The following is a 17,642-nucleotide window of genomic DNA, read 5'->3' as shown; positions in this document are numbered from 1 at the left end:
ATTCTAGTAAGTCTATTCTGTACCTTCTCTAAGGCTTTGATATCTTTCCTAAAGTGTGGTGCCCAGAATTGGACACAATAATCCAGCTGGGGCTTAACTAGTGTTTTATAAAGGTTTTATTTGGCACCACCTGTTTTGTGTACAAACTATTATGTCCTTGCTCGTCTCTAAGGCTGCAGTTATATTGCACTGGTAGCTGCACAGTGCAAAGGGTAGCCATCAACATCCAAATTGTACTGGGAGATATGAAATGCATGATCGCTGACAGCAAAGAGCTCTGCATCTTTGTTTGCATATATGTAATTCTACTCCCTGGCTTCTTTTGATTTGAATGTGATTAGCATCACCATACTAAATCTGTAAGAGTGTCAAAGTAGTCCTCAATACTTTTCGGGGTGAGATTCACAGTTTCCTGCAGTTATACGCCACACAATGATAAACCAAGCAATGAGATGACTTTCTTGTGGAAGCCTTGCACTGCATTTTAGTGTATTCCAGAATTTGATCAAGATCTGACTGGTATACTGGCAAATTTGTGTTGATGTGCACCCAAAATTGCTTTATATTAGAAAATGTGGTAGTATAACTGCACCCTTAACATCTTTATTGTGGTGTCTATCTAACACATCTCTTATAAATATCGTCTCTCTTCAATTCTCTACGCCAGAGGGCTGTGGATGCTCAGTCATTGAGTATATTCAAGACTGAGATCGATAGATTTTTGAATTTATGAGAATCAAGGAATATGGGGATAGTGTAGGAAGATGGAGTTAAGGTAGAAGATCAGCCATGATCTTATTGAATGGCAGATTAGGCTCGAAGGGCCATATGGTCTACTGCTCCTATTTCTTATGTAACTTCCCTTCTTGCTATCTTTGTCCCCCCAAATAGCAAGCTGTACCCTGCTCGGCCTCTGCACACTTGGATTCTAGGGTAGGAGAGGGGTTAGATATATTTCTTAAGGCTAAAGGGATAGGGGGAGAAGGCAGGGACAGGGTACTGAATTTGGATGATCAGCCATGATTTCATTGAATGGCGGAGCAGGCTCGAGGGGCCGAATGGCCTACTCCTGCTCCTATCTTCTATGTTTCTATGAATCATGAATATATACTAAGGGGACAATTCAGGCTGTTACAGAATTATTCTGTGTATATAGAAACCTAATTTTCAGATGAGATGAATGGGATTAGATAGGGTTCTTGTACTTAATTTCAAAACAGTTTTGCAGTGAACAGTTTCAAGAGGGTCCCAAAAACAGAGTGTAAAATTCTGAATCCATGCACTAAAGGAGGATAATTTCTATTTTTAGAAGTGAACAAAAATGCCATATGTAATAAAACAACTTTATAAGCACAAGGGGAGTTTTTTTTTAATGTTTTCCCAAAAAATGGAAAGAATTATGGAATTTGCTCAACAAAACATTGACAAAAATCTAGGGAAGCTGTGTCATAAAAATGGAATTTGACTTAATTGGTCAACATAATGAATGGAAATGCAGATAACCCAAAACATTGATAAAAATCCTGGAATCCTATGTTGAAAAAAATGTTGATTCAATCATCCTGAACCAATAACATCAACTTGCATTTATATAGCGCCTTTAACATAATAAAATATCCCAAGGCACTTACCAGGAGTGTTATCAAACAAAATTTGACACCGTCCCATATAAGGAGACATTAGGACAGAGGACCAAATGCTTGGTCAAAGAGGTAGGTTTTAAGGAGTGCCTTAAAGGAGAGAGGTTTAGGGAGGAAATTCCAGCGCTTAGGGTCTAGGCAGCTGAAGATGGGACCACCAATGGTGGAGCGATTAAAATCAGGGAAGTGCAAGAGGCCAGAATTTGAAGAGCACAAAGATCTCGGAATGACTTGGATGAAGGGACCGAGTAATGTAGCCAAATTTGCTGATGATACAAAGATAGGTGGGAAAGCAAGTTGTGAAGAGGACACAATCTATCTATATCCCATTGCAGATTCTTTAAGTGAGTGGGCAAAAAATTGGCAGATGGAGTATAATGTGGGAAAATGTGAGGTTATCCACTTTAGTAGGAAAAATAAAAAAGCAAATTATTATTTTAAATGGAGGGATCCTGGGGGTCCTTGTACATGAAACACAAAGTTAACATACAGGTACAGCAAGTAATTAGGGCAAATGGAATGTTGGCCTTTATTGCAAGGGGGATGGAGTATAAAAGTAGGGAAGTCTTGCTACAACTGTACAGGGTGTTGGTGAGGCCACACCTGGAGTACTGTGTACAGTTTTGGTCTCCTTCTTTAAGGAGGGATATACTTGCATTGGAGGCAGTTCAGAGAAGGTTCACTAGGTTAATTCCTGAGATGAAGGGGTTGTCTTATGAAGAAAGGTTGAGCAGGTTGGGCCTATATTCATTGGAGTTTAGAAGAATGAGAGGTGATCTTACTGAAACATGTAAGATTCTGAGGGGGCTTGACAGGGTAGATGCAGAGAGGATGTTTCCCCTCCTGGGGGAATCTAGAACTAGGGGGCATAGTTTCAGGATAAGAACATGAGACATAAGAGCAGGAGTAGGTCATTTGGCCCCTCGAGCCTTCTCCGCCATTCATTAAAATCGTGGCTGATCTGATCTTGGCCTCAACTCCACTTCCCTGCCCGCTCCCCATAAACCTTAACTCCCTTATCGTTCAAAAATCTGTCTATCAGGGGCCGCCCATTTAAAATGGAGAAGAGGAGGAATTTCTTCTCTGAGGGTCATGAATCTTTGGAATTCTCTCCCCCAGAGAGCTGTGGAGGCTGGGTCATCGAATGTATTTAAGGTGGAGATAGACAGATTTTTGAACGATAAGGGAATTGAGGGTTATGGGGAGAGGGCAGGAAAGTGGAGTTGAGGCCAAGACTCGATCAGCCATGATCTTATCAAATGGCGGAGCAGGCTTGAGGGGCCAAATGGCCTGCTCCTGTTCTTATGGAAGGTTGTAGGGCTGGAGGAGGTTACAGAGATAGGGAGGGGCGAGGCCATGGAAGGATTTGAACACAAGGATGAGAATTTTAAAAAGTGAGGCGTGGCGGGACCGGGAGCCAATGTAGGTCAGCGAGCACAGGGGTTATGGGTGAATGGGACTCGGTGCGAGTTAGGACACGGGCAGCGGAGTTTGGTTGGGTATTTGCCAACTTGGGGCATATCATTTACCTTTTTTTTAGGTTGGAAATGAAAGCTCACATGTGAAATCGTTGTTTTGCTCGGTGCTTAAACATAACTGCATTCTTGGGTGGAATATCTTATGACCAATGTGCACTGCGACTGCACATTTTCCCTTGTTTCTGCACTTGCGCTGGCTTGCGCCCCTCCCCGGCCTGTCAATCATCCGGTGTTCCCTGGAGGGGTGACGCAGGAGGAAGGAGACGCCATTAGACAAGAGGGCAGCTTGTTTACTGTTCGCGGTGCCCGCTCGCTTTCCACTCCGCCGGCCCTTGTCCCCCCCCACCCCACCCCCTCGGTCTCATGTGATTCCGTCTGAAATTTGCTGAGGTTGAATTTCTCGGTGGCAATGGCGAGCGCTGGAGGCGGTAAAACCTACTCGTTTAAAGTTGTCCTGCTGGGGGAAGGCTGTGTGGGAAAGACATCGCTGGTGCTGAGATACTGTGAGAACAAATTCAACGACAAGCACATCACCACGCTTCAGGTTCGTCATCTCGCATTTTCTTCATATTTAGTTTCCATTTTCCCCTCCCTCTTGGCTTGGGTCTTTGCCTCGCTAAAGGGGAACCGACTCTTCCTGGTCAGGGAAGGCCTGCTGCCAAATGTCGACCTGAGAAAATTAGCTTTAGTTTCCTATTGCAACACACACACACACATATATTGTAATGCTGACGAATTGTACATTCGTTGTGTGCCCGCCCGTGCTCCATTAAAGACTTAGAAATATTTGTCTTTGCTTTACCAGAATATCTTTGTAAGAGAACAGTGACTTGGGGTGGGAGGGAGAAATATTTAGTTCCTCATTGTAAGAATGGGGTCCTTATCATTTCCACAAGCACACACGCATCTCAAATAATCTGTTAGCACACTCGAATTTGGGGCACGGGTATTAATTTTGGTCATTGAGGGATGCCGAGTTTTGCTTCAGAGCTGTTCGCTCAATATCAAAATATCGCAAATAATATACAAATGATGCGTTTTATTGTATATTTGAATGTATAGATCGGTGTAACTTTTTGCGTACACGACCATCTTTCATATATAAAATTCAGCATCAGTAAATCATTCAAACCGGGACTTCCACATCTAATGCTCTTTTTGAAGGAGGGGGGAAGAAAGAGTTTGATCTTAATTTCACTAAAAAATATTTATTTATACAACTTGGTATCGTCGTAGTAATCTGTTAGAAGAAGTTACGCGTCCGTCCTTGCATCATTTTTGGTAATGTGATCAAGTATATTTCACATGACAGTTGGGTTTGGTATGGGGATTTCGTAATCATCCAGTTTTTCTTTAACTGCTCATGTTCTATGGAGTATGCATTACAGTTATAACTTGAAATGACTTAAAATCTTTGAGTAATATTCAAGGATGAAAGTGAAAATAAGACTGGGCTGTACAACTAAACACACGATTGTATTTTTGGAATACTGATTATTTTCAATAAATATATCAACATCTGTTCACACCATTATCACACAACAAATTTGATTCTGCAAATGGTTGTTTCAGAACTAATGCAGTCTGGAAAGACAGCTAGTGCATACAGAATGGCAGGCAGAAGTTGGTAAATAATTTCTCTTGTAGTTTTGAATCTATTAGCATAAATCTAGTTTATTTTAGGCACTTTCTTTGAATGTTGCTGTTATCTTAGCTATAATGTAAATTGGAAGATGCAACCTGTTCTAGCAATCTGTTTTCTGTTCAGTCAAATTTGATGCTAAAAATAAAACTTCCTGTTTTCTGTTGGTAATGACTTGTACAATGATCTACTTTAGCCAATGCCTTTGTCAGTTGTGCAGTTTAGGATTAAAACTCTTTTTTAAATTAATGTTTTAATAGTCTTGTGCAGAAGAAATAAATGTACAGAAATTCCTGCTCTTACTGGTTGACTTAATCACACTGATTAATTGATTAGAAATTTGTTGCACTTTTAGTGCAACTGTGCTAATTGTTGCCAATTTATATTTTCTTGTGTTTAGAGAAATTGGAGTTAATTTATTTGCCGTTATACCACTTTCACAAGGATGCAGAAGAGTTTTGAATATGCATTGACAGTAGTCTAAAGTCATATCAACAACCTTACCAAGTGTTCTGAAGCCAAGAAGTTTAAAGTCACCTCCAGGCCGCATGTGCATAACTCTGTTTTCATGAACCAGAGTACAATCAACAACAACAACCTGCGTTAATATAGCACCTTTTATTAACATAAAGCATCCCAAGATGCTTCACCGGAGCGTTATCGGACAACCTTTGATACTGAGCCGCATGGGCAATAAATGCTGGCCTTGCCAGCGATGCCCACATCCCACGAACAAATTGTGACCAAAAGCTTAGTCAAAGAGGTAGGTTTAGTATTTTAAAGGAGACTAGAGCAGTGGAGAGGTTTAGGGAAGGAATTCCAGAGCTTGGGGCCTAGCCAGGTGAAGGCACGGCTGCCAATGGTGGAGCGATGAAAATCGGGGATGTACAAGCGGTCAGAATGGGAGAAGTGCAGCGCTGTTGGAGGGTTGTAGGGCTGGACGATGTTACAGAGATAGGGAGGAGCGAGGCCATGGAGGGCTTTGAAAACCAGGATGAGAATTTTAAAATCGAGGCTTTGCCGGACTGAACCAGTGTAGGTCAGCAAGCACAGCTAATAATATAACTGATCTGTCTATTGCAAATCATAAATTCTGGTCTCTGACTTAGTGTATTTTATGGGATCCCAATATTAGAAATAAACAGATTGTAGTACCTATTGGCCTAGACTAGAAGATGCTAAATCCTGTTCTGCACTCCACATATAACAGTAAATAACCTTTTTGGGTGCGGCAGCTGCTCCATTCTGTACTTGAGGACAAAATGGTTCTGCCAGTGGAGATCTAACTTGCATTTTATGAGTGAAGTTCATGGTTGATTCTTGGAGACATCCTTCAACACCTCAAGTGGGCCCACTCTAAAGCCAGTTTTCTTTCTCTGCAGTGATTTATTTTTCTCTGGGCTGAGCTGTTTTGCTGTCTGTGAATTGGGGGAAGTTTTCAATTCCGTTCAGTTCATTTTTCAAGACTGCACATCCTGGAACATCAAATGTGCCCCACTTTGTTTTAGTTAAACATTGTTCTGTTGTTTTGTTTCAGTTTTGTTTTCCTTGGCTCCCTTTGTGTAATGGTTTGTGCAGCAAAAAGCTTTAATTTGTAATTTCACAAGCTGTCTTTGTCCATTTTTAGGCATCATTCTTGACCAAAAAACTGAATATTGGAGGCAAAAGAGTAAATATTGCAATTTGGGTAAGTGCTCAAATTTGTTAAAAAAAAATGTTTGTGACCAAGTTAATTTAAGGTACATTGACACCACAAGTTTAGTGTTGGTGCGAAATAATTTCTGCTTTGCACCAACGCTAAACTTGTATAATGTAAATCAGGTGTTAAACATGAACTAATCCCAGTGAAGAGGAGTGAGATGCCCTCCTAGTTCAAAATTCAGACTGAATCTATACTATAACTACAGCATCAGCGCAAAGCAGAACTGCTTCTCAGTAATGCTGGCATAAATGAACCCATAGAAATATTGCATTATTTATTTAAGTACATTTATAATTTTCGAAGAGTTGAACGTAATGTGTAAGTTAATTTCTTCTACCTTCATCTAAAACTTTTTTTATGTCAGAATGTAATGGTTTTGGTTGTGATTGCATACCCACTTTTTTGCTGCAAGCTATTTGAGAAGGAATTAATTAATATTTATTTCAGGAATATAGATTAAATTGAGCCCTTGTATAGTTCCATTCCCACCTCTCTGAACACAACCAGTGCATCTCCAGCAATGGCTTCTCTTTCTTTCCCCAAACATTCACCTCCAGGGTTCCCCAAGGATGTGTCCTTGGCCTCCTCTTCCTTATCTGTAGGCTGTCCCTTAGCAATATTATCTGTAGTCCCAGCAGCTTTAACATGCAAGCTGATGCTGCCCAGCTGTACTTCTCCACCGCTTCTCTTGACCCTGTGGCTGCCACTGCACTATTGGACTGTTTTCCAAAATCAAGGCCTGGTGTGTCTCTGCTTCTGCCAACTCAACATCATGAAGACCAAAGCCATCATCTTTGGCTTTCCTTTTCCATTAACTCCACCCCTCCTCCCCCAGGCTACTCTCTCTGGTTGAACTAGACAGTTCAGAATCTTGGTTATCATGTTCAACCTGAGTTGAGCTTTAAACTTCACCAAGATGGCATTCTTTTTTCAGAACATTGTGTGTCTTTCCTCTACCTCAGCTCAAACCCTTACACATGCCTTTGTCATCTCCAACCTTGGTGCCTATAATGTTTTCCGTGCTGACCTCCCATCCTCCACCATCCATAAACTCCAACCAGTCTAAAATTCTGCTGTATCTGTCCTTTCTCATACTGACCTACACTGGCTCCCCATACTCCCAACATACTCAAAATTCCACCCACTCTGCTGCCATTAGCCTACCGTTGGTGGCAGTGCCTTCAGTTGCCTTTGTCATACTAATTGGAACTCTGCCTCTGCATCTCTCCACTTTTTTTATAAGCCTCCTCAAAACCCATTACAGGAAACTTTTGTTTATCCGGAGGTTAAATGTCCAGAAAGCTCTATCCACCGGCAAAATTCAGGAGTCGGTTCAGAAGTTTTTTTTTTCTTTTCGTTGCTTTTTTTCTGCAGTCGTGGCTCTGCAAGGTCTAGCTGAAGCTGTTGCTTAGCTACAGAGACGCTTGCAAGCTATGCCGACTGTTTTGAAGCTGTTGCTAAGCAACAGGGTTTGTTGCTTCACACGGAGCTCAGCAGCTCCGTATGTTTTAACATTAGCGCTGGTTTCTACGGCAGTTTTGATGGGACGGCACCAGCTCGGTCCCGTCAGTGCTGGATACCAGAAAGTTTCCTGTACTTTGATCTAGCCTTCCGTTACTGCTCCTAACCTCTTGACTTCCTGGCTCAGCATCCATTTTTATTATGCCCATCTGTGAAGCACCTTGGGATTTTTTATATTAAAGGCACCACATAAATACACATTGTTGTAAGTTGTACTAGTTTGGAATTAATACTGATTCTGAAAACAAACCTTTGTGTTCTAAACAAGGATACAGCCGGTCAGGAGAGGTTCCATGCTTTGGGTCCGATTTATTACAGAGATTCCAACGGAGCCATATTAGTGTATGACATCACAGATGAAGACTCATTTCAGAAGGTGAGATCTTGAAGCATTCATGCACAAAGATACAGTTCAGACTTTGCATGGTTCCACAATTTTCCATATTTATACAAATATAATTATCACCAAATCGCGATTATTGTGAAATGCAATGATTTCCTTTTAGTTTTTAAGTTTTGAAAATCTGTAGGCCTTGTCGGCTCTAACTTGTGAAGTATGCAAATCGGCTAATGTGGTCTTGGCAGACCCAGAGTGCAAAGAAAGCGAGGACAGGCCCCAAGCATTCAGTACATATAACACATTTCTTGCACAATTAAAATAGCTTCTTTGGGTCCTTTCACAGCTTGCTACCAAAGGATGGCTGACGTGTCTCTACTCGTTGATTTATATAGTGTCTGTTAAGTGGCCACAACAGTGTCCCTAGAAGCTATTGTATGAACAGCATGTAGCATAACTGAACTGCCAATAAAAAAGAACAAAGAGCTGGGTAAATAATATTGCAAAAACTATGTTTGATTTTTAAAAGTTAGTGAATCTGCTCATTTTTGATCTCTGAAGGTTGAAACAGTTTTCTTCTTCTCCCTTTGTCCCATGGTTGTAGCCAACCTAGAAGTAGGCAAAAAAATCCAGAGATTGAATTTTTCTATATTGCATTTTAAAGATTCAGATTCTTAAGTTCTCTTCCCCATCCCCCTTTCAAGGATCTGTATAGACTTTTGTGAGAGACCTGATGGGATGATTGCTTTGCATACAAATTAAAAGCTCCGCAAAGGGAACTGCAAACTTCAAAACAGAAAGTCTCTACCTCACACCAAGATTGTCCTGAAACAGCCTATAATTTCCTTTAAGAAAGCCTGGATGCAAGTGTATTTTTAAAAAGAAAAATCCTTGCTGAAATATGGAATGGATGCTAAAACTATACTGATATTTACAAAATCTGATGCTTTGTTCTTAGGTGAAAAGTTGGGTGAAAGAATTACGGAAAATGTTAGGAAATGATATTTCTTTATGTATAGTAGGTAAGTGTCCATTTTCTCTCAGAAAATAAATGATTGACATTTATTGTTTCTAGATAATATGCTTTTGTTCTTGGGTTGAATAATATTGACGCAGAGTTTGATGCCACTCTGAAATAATGGCCTGGATTTTAGCTCGGAGGCACGTTCCGTGCAGGGGACGTGCTGGTTTGAGGTCGGGAAACCCGGAAGTACAGGTTTCCCAAACGACTGCAGGACGTGTTTACATTTTTTTCCTGTAGGTTTCCTGCCCACAGCCAGCCTGATTGACAGGATGGAGGCCTGTCGGGTGGGAACTCCTACAGCACACAAGGCCGCAGCTGAGCTGGCCTGAGAGCAGATGGGTCTAGTGGGGGTGGGAGAGATCGCGGGGGGATTCCGATTGCCGGGGGTGGGGGAAGCGGTTTAATGGTTAGCTTGTTGGGTCTGGAGGAAACACTCCTGTTCCTCCTGGCCCACAAGCAGTGCTGTAAAGGCACTTACCTCGTGGATTCAACCATTCTCGCCTCCTTTCATCTGCCAGGTTTCTCGAGATCTGAGAAGCCTGGCTGCCTGTGGTTAAAAATACAATGACTGCTGAAATGAAGGCACGGAGCCACATTAAAATATTTAAATAACCAACCTGCCTCCTGCGAGCGGATTGGTGGTCGCCCGCCCCTCCATTAAAATCGGAAGTGGGTGGGTTCGAGGCGGGTTGGGTTCCTGTTTCAGATTTTTTGGATTTTAACCTCTGACCCGATCAAATCCACCCGTTTTTAGGAGTTAAGATTCAGCCCAATGTGTTTGAATTAGGCTCTTCGATCAACAAATACATTGAAATGCTGTGGGCTCCCCACAGCTTCTAGCAGATGATTTTAAAGTTTAACTTGACACTGCATGGACCTTTTTACATGGTTCATAATAGAAATTTCAGCAGACTTCTCAGATTAAGGTAACATGAGCTGCACCCTCACAGGATTAAGCTTTTTGATTTTAAACCATTCTTCCCTCCAAATCACCCCACCCCCAGAGAAAAAGTACTTCTAATTGCACGAATGATCATACCCAAATGTTCGTGTATATTTTTCACTTTTGAATGTTTCACTTCATTTTTTTTTTTAAAGACGCTTACTGGTCATGCTGTTAATGGAGTAATCAGGTTGCTAGATGCCCTAAAATGATGCATCTCGTTGTCCAAACTTGGAAATGATGTGAAGCTGCAAGCTCTGATCAGAAGGCTGGCCATAGAGTTATATGCTTTGTCTTTTAGGAATACATGAGGATGAGAGTATCCTGGTGTATTTAAGCTAAGAAAAAGATAAAAGATTCTATCAGTTTTATTTTAAAGAAATATCTTTGTGAACTTTTTAAATGCATCTTTTATTTTAGCCACTGACTCCATCCCTCTCCCTAACATCTGTGAGCTGAACCACACTGTTTGCGACCTTGGTGTCATATTTGACCCTGAAATGAGCTTCCGCCCACATCCGTGGCATAACTAAGACCGTAACATTGCCCGTCTCCGCCCTTGCCTCCGCTCATATGCTGCTGAAACCCTCATCCATGCCTTTGTTACCTCCGAGACTTGACTATTCCAACGCACTCCTGACTGGCCTCCCACGTTCTACCCTACGTAAACTTGAGGTCATCCAAAACTCAGCCGTCCATGCCCTAACTCGCACCAAGTCCCGTTCACCCAGCACCCCGTGCTCACTGACCTACATTGGCTCCTGGTTAAGCAACGCCTAGACTTCAAAATTCTCATCCTTGTTTTCAAATCCCTCTCCCTATCTCTATAATCTCTTCCAGCCCCCTCAAGATATCTGCGCTCCTCTAATTCTGCCCTCTTGAGCATCCCTGATTATAATCGCTCAACCCTTGGTGGCCGTGCCTTCTGTTGCCTAGGCCCTAAGCTCTGGAATTCCCTCCCTAAATCTCTCCGCCTCTCCTTCCTCCTTTTAAGAATCTCCTTAAAACCTACTTCTTTGACCAAGCATTTGGTCATCTGCCCTAATTTCTCCTTATGAAGCTCGGTGTCAAATTCTTTCTTATAATACTCCTGTGAAGTGCCTTAAAGGTGCTATATAAATACAAGTTCATGTTAAAACACAGGAGACAATTTCTTCTGTGTGCTAATTTGTAGTGAAATTGAAAATACATTTTTATATATGCATTTATGATGTTGCTCCAGATACTGTACAGAAGAAATCTTTCCTCTCTGTCAAATGCCTTTTTCACTTTATTAACATACCAAAAGGGTGAGAAAGACATATCGAGTACACTGTCCAGACAACAGTGCAACCTTCTATACCATTCCCCCACCCTGTTATAAGTCTTAAGTTGCTTATAATGTTAGTCACAAGGTAGAGAGTTTTTTTAAATGATCTTCATTAGTTTAATCTGCTTTTCAAAAAAAAATCCCACAAAGGAGTCAGAAAAATGAGCTGACTTTGAGATTCATGCTACATAAAATTGAAAATCGTTATGGTTACCACTCGAACATCTCCAGCACTGCTAGTATTTCACACACAATACTTTCAAGTGGAAGAAAAAGCTTTGTTTTCCCAATTTAGTTTAATTTCCAACTGAAAATTATTATCCAGGCAAGTTTTATAGATATGCCTGAAACTTGGTTGGATAATGGTGATGGATCTGAAGTGGCGTTGAAAGGAATTTAATATCATCATGGTTGGGTCATCTTTCTGTGACTCCTTTTGGGTATTTTTTTTTAAAGACCATTAAACTAATGAAGCTGTTCTCTTAACCGTCTTAATCCTTGGGATTAACATTTTAAGTAACTTATTGAGAGTTGCAATCTTCTAACTGCAATGCATGATTGCAAAAATAAGTCAAATTTGAAAAATGGCACGATCAGGAGCTAGTTTTTTTACTTTGGATTGGAGATGTGGTTACTTGTTAATGCTATAGTAATTCACTGTTCTATTTATCCAAGAGAAGAGACCGTTCTGGCCTTATTTTTCCAGTAATTTGTCGCAGTTAATATAATTTAGCATTGTAAAACAATGGTATAACCGTCATGAGTTCCAAATTATCAATGCATGTGACTAATGTCCAAGTGTTGGAATTCTAACATGATCATGGGATTTGGATTTTGAAAACTATAGAAACAAAGTTCAGTTTATGAACTTCATCTAAATCACAAGATGGCGATCAGCCCTCCAAAAATATCTCCTCAGTGTGTCTGTTTTGTACAACCAAATTCAGCTAAAACTTGTTTGAAACTGTAGCATTCTGTGGAGTGATTTAAGGTGACTATCGGGCACATTAGCACAATAAGGTAATATTCTGTGCCTTACGAAGGAGAGCTGTAAATGGACTACAGTGGTTTCCAGTTGTGCTCTTTGTAGCGTTCACTCATACCTGAGCTCAAATGCCAAATAATTTTACTATTTAAATTCCTGTTGACTTATAAATTACTCTGTCAAAATGTCCAGTTTGGAAAATGATACCGTGGGATAACTGCCATCGTCCAAATGCATTGAGCATTCCTACGCAATTTTTAAATGAAAGTAGCAGGCTTGTGCGGTGGCACAACTTGTTGGGTGTGCCATGGTGCAGTAAGATGCAATTTAATATCTAGACACGCTGCCGATGTAAACCAAAAGCTTATTGCTTTCCCCGTAAGGGACAGTACACTGGACTGGAAGTTTCCCCTACTGCTTTCGTGTATTTTACCTTGGCGAGATTAACAATACTAATTGGATGTTGCTAAGAGAAGATTTAATAGATATTTTAAAAGTGATGAAGGGTTTTGATGGGATCAATAGGGAAAGATTATTTCCTCTGGTCGGGGAGGTGTCGAGGAGTCATCTGTTTAAAATTGTCACTGAATGAGTGAGGAGAGATGTTTTCAGAAATCTCTTCATAGAGGATTGTTGGAACCTGAAATGCCTTGCACAGGTAACATTTGAGGTGGAGACCATTGCATCTTTTAATGGAAAAGTGGATAAATATTTGAAGCAGTAGAAAATATTGAGCTCTGGGGAGAGAGCAAGGCAGTGGGATTAGTTTTAAATTGTTCCTGCAAATAGCTGGCACAGACACGATGGCCCGAATGTAAACATCTATTGTCTCATCTGGGAAATGCTGTATTGGTACAAATAACCTAGTCTGCCATATTGCATCTGTTAATCACTGTTTTCAATGATGAAAGTTTGAATTCTCATGCAGCTGATTTAAGAATGAACCAAGATTGTTGGAAGCTTCAAAAAGCTTCATGGTTGTTAAACTTCCTAAACATCTGTAGTGTCCATTTCATTTCCAGAACTTACTTATGCAAGTATCTGGGCTTTTAATTATATAAATATACATGGGTGCTATACTCTAGATATTGGATTAATAAGTAAGGCCACTGGTTTTTGGTTTCCACTGAGAAACCAATGGGATCATGGAATGGTAGAAATCCCAGAATACTATGTATTAAACCGAATTAGATCCTTGATTAAAAATCATTGGCCATGATTATAGAGAATAGTGGGCCCTTTGTGTATTATAACCACTTAGAAAGCATTGCATCTGTGATACTGATATGCTTTTGTGATTTTTTTTTTTTTTTTTTTTTTTAAACAACAGGTAATAAATTAGACCTTGAAAAGGATCGGCATGTATCGGTTGAAGAGGCAGAGGTGTAAGTGCACAATAAATTCTATTCCCTTAATTCCACTGATCGTATTACATAATCTCCCTTTTTTGGGGACTTTCATTAAAGAAAATATTGTAAATATTTTGCCCTCAACTGACTTGTATTTGTACAGGTACGCGGAGTCAGTTGGAGCAAAACACTTTCATACATCAGCCAAGCTGAACAAGGGAATTGAAGAACTATTTCTTGATCTTTGTAAAAGTGGGTGAAATTTTGCTACTTCCTTACTTGACATGATGTAGTGGATGTCAAAAGTTTGGTTAAAAATGTAAAAAATTCGATTAACTGTTGAGTAATAAAGGACTCTTTAACATTCCAAATGAACTATTTTCCATTTATCATCTCCAAGAATTCAAATATGAAGTGGAAACACTTCTTGATATAAATTTAATTGGATTGTTAATTTTGGTGCAGAAATGTTACTAGAGTCCTTTAATTTTAGATGATTTTTAAAACGTGATTTTATTAGCCATATAGAAATTTTGAATGGTTGCAGCCCCTTTCAAACATGGTAGCAAATTTCTGACACCTCCTCTTAGACATTTTGACAGCTTGTTTCCATTAAATGTTTTCAGCCTGTGAACTTAACTGTTCAGTCCACTTAGCCCCATTCCCCTGCTGCCATTTTAGATTTTTCTTTTTCATGTATTCATCAACTTTCCTCTTAGAAGCTAATATGGATTCTGCTTCCGCCACTATTTCTAGTAGGACATTCCATATCATCATTGTGCATAAAAAATTTAAATATTCTCCTAACCCCTCTTTGTTTTTTTGGTGGTGGTAAATCTATGCCCCCTAGTTATAGAAACATTGGCCCGGATTTTGCGGTGGGTAATGATGGTGAACTGTCAGCGTTCGCCGTCATTACCCCTCTGAAACTGACCACAACTTCAGGATTTAGCACATGCGCATCTAAACGTGGAAATCCTGAAGTTGCGGTCAGTCATTCACTCCTCCAACACAGGCTACACTGTGGACCGACCCCCACCCCCTCGGTGGAAATGACAAACCTGGGCTTTTCCGTGCTAATATTGCTGTCAACTACCCCATTAAATGTTGGAATAGGTGTAACTGGGGTTTTAACAACGTATTGACTGCTAAACAACTGTTCTGGCCCTGCAAAACTCTCTTTATAATTGTGGTGTCACATTGCTCCGTTATGATCATTATAATTTTAAAAACTTATAAAAATATATATATATTTTTTTTTTTTTTTTTAAGTTTGTTCATGATATTTCAGCTTCTACCTTATCCCCATGTGAAATTCCCAATCTTTATTTTGTGCTCTCTAACATTTTTTAAAAGTATTGATAAAAGCTGCTTTTCATTTCCTGGTTTGCTGTCTGAGAATTCTTCAATGTGATTGGCTGCTTAGAAGGCTTGTTGACGTCACTGCAGCTCTTCACTGGGGATTCTCATTACACTAAGCTACAATCCGTTGCATGTATTGAAAGGCAAACTTCTCACCACAGAGATGGCGAGATCCTTGTGGGCAGCTTTCTTTGAGTTCTGCGGCGAGTTCCTTAGCTTCACTGCTGACCGCACATTATGGACCATTGTTTTTCCTAATTTATCTGATCAAAACCTCTCATCATTTTGAACACCCTGTATCTGATATCCTTTTAACTTGTACTAATGAAAGAGCCCCATTTTCTCTAGTTTCTCCTCATAACTAAGGTCTTTATATGCTTGATATCATCTTAGTGAATCTCTTCTGCACCTTCTCCATGGCTTTCACACATTTTCTAAAGCAAGGTGCCAAAACTGTATACCATATTCTAACCAGTGATTTTTATAGGTTTAATATTGCCTCTTCACTTTTGTACTGAGTTTTATTTCTGTCCCATATTTAGGAATGATAGAAACAGCTCAAGCAGAAGAAAGGGCAAAAGGCAATGGCAACGGCCAATCTACAAGCACACGGCGGGGTGTACAGATAGTTGACGATGAACCCCAACAACACAGTAGTGGAGGATGCTGTTAACTGACCAAAACTGTTGAGCTTTGTTTTTGAATTGAAGACTGCCATGTACCACATCACATTTCTTATATCAGCAGAATGTTAAGTGTTTTAAAATAAAACTCATCTTTAAAGGACTAAAAGTGCTAAACAAAGTGGAATATGTGACCAGAAGGTTTTGTTTTTCCTCTTTTACACTTGCCTGGACAGAAATGATCAATGGCCTTTGTCATGAACCTTATTTAGAATTGTCTTTTTTAATTGAAAAGCTGTATAATTTGCATGTAGCATCTTGGTATGTAGAAGCTCCAGTTGCATTGTCCTTTTAAAATCAGATCTCTATTATTTAATAACTTATGTACATGTGTTGAATCGTACGCATTTGACTATTTTTGAACATAACTACTAAATGTGCAAATTCAGTCAGATTATGTTATAGTTTGAGCAGGGTTTTGCACAAGGCTCTCCCTATTAAGCATTTATTCCATTCTGTTCCTTAATACTGTATGGTGAAAATATGCATAGCAAATTTCATATTAAATATTTTATCCACTTTACAAATCTTGTACATGTTATAAATGTTTTTCAAAGAGCCTGTGAATGGGGATTGAAAGCATTTAAATAATGGCCCAGATTTTGCTGTAGCAGGGATCTAACGGCGAGGGAATCGGCATCTGGGACCTGAGTGAACAGGGCAAGCAACTGTGAATCCTTCAATCTGATTGGTTAAGGAGATAGAGAAATAAATAGCGGAACAACTGAGAAGGAAGTGTAAAATAGAGTGGGTGAGGTCAAATCAGGAACAGAAAGAGAAATGAAGAAGGAAAGGATTGAGAGAGAGAAAAAGACAAAGGAAAAATACATAAATTTAAACTTTTAAAATCTTCAAATAGCTGAAGGAATGTGACTCTGCACTTTTTTAATACTTAATTACTGCCAATCAACCTCTCTGGCATTGAATATTAACAGTTATCACAGTGTTAAAACAGTAACTGCGTTTGTAATGACGAGAATTAACTTTCTGTGATGAGTGTAGTTTGTATCGACCGTGCAAATAGAGCAACTTCATGTCATTCATTGCATTTCAATGATGAGGCAGACAGCAAAATGCTGTTCCCACAAAGCTTAACGGCAGAGCACCACAACTTGGACAGCAACTTTTGGGTATTGGCATTAACCGCGCATCTGCTTCGCGCCTGAAGTTGCTGTACCATTTATACTTGGATAACTATGAGCGCCATTAGTCTGTTACTTTGACAGCAAAATCTGGGCCATTGTTTCTGTCCAAGTACACTTATCATCTCAACTAAATTTGAACTAAAGGGGGTGAAATTGGTCTTTGGCGGTGCACAAAACGCGATAACAAATCGTCAAGCCTATTTTCCATACCACCCGAAGACCAATTTCACCCCCAAACATTTTTGGAGGTGAAGTTATGCTTTGCAGATGGACCACAAAGGTCTGAAGAAATGTACAATTTGTTAAGTGTTTTGTATGTGCAGTGTCCGTGGGGAGAAACTTAATGTTTTATTTGATTATAGTTTAAAAGTGCAAATGCAACATTTCTTATTTGTAAATCTAAATCAATGTAATAAATGCACTAAGGAGTCATCTGTGTTCTAAACACTGCTGGGTGTTTCCTTAACTGGGTTTCCTTGCATAGTTTATCATGTCAAGGGAATTGTGATGTATCTTGACCCA

At 39.9% G+C, this 17,642-nt stretch overlaps 1 protein-coding gene across 1 annotated transcript; it reads left to right on the top strand.

Moving 5' to 3' along the window:
* The first annotated feature begins 3,337 nt into the window (after positions 1-3,337).
* Positions 3,338-17,550, top strand: rab21 (RAB21, member RAS oncogene family). Its single transcript, XM_086009325.1, has 7 exons — positions 3,338-3,662; positions 6,388-6,447; positions 8,252-8,359; positions 9,279-9,342; positions 13,912-13,966; positions 14,094-14,182; positions 15,835-17,550. The coding sequence occupies exons 1-7, from the start codon at positions 3,528-3,530 to the stop codon at positions 15,963-15,965; spliced, it is 642 nt and encodes a 213-aa protein (XP_085865451.1). The 5' UTR covers positions 3,338-3,527; the 3' UTR covers positions 15,966-17,550.
* Positions 17,551-17,642: the final 92 nt, after the last annotated feature.

Source organism: Somniosus microcephalus, chromosome 16 (assembly GCF_052327205.1).
Source record: "Somniosus microcephalus isolate GS21.2 chromosome 16, FLI_Smic_1.0, whole genome shotgun sequence".
In the NCBI taxonomy this organism is placed as follows: Eukaryota; Metazoa; Chordata; class Chondrichthyes; order Squaliformes; family Somniosidae; genus Somniosus; species Somniosus microcephalus.
The sequence above is the reverse complement of the archived record's forward strand: the minus strand, read 5'-3'. Positions and strand labels throughout refer to the sequence as shown.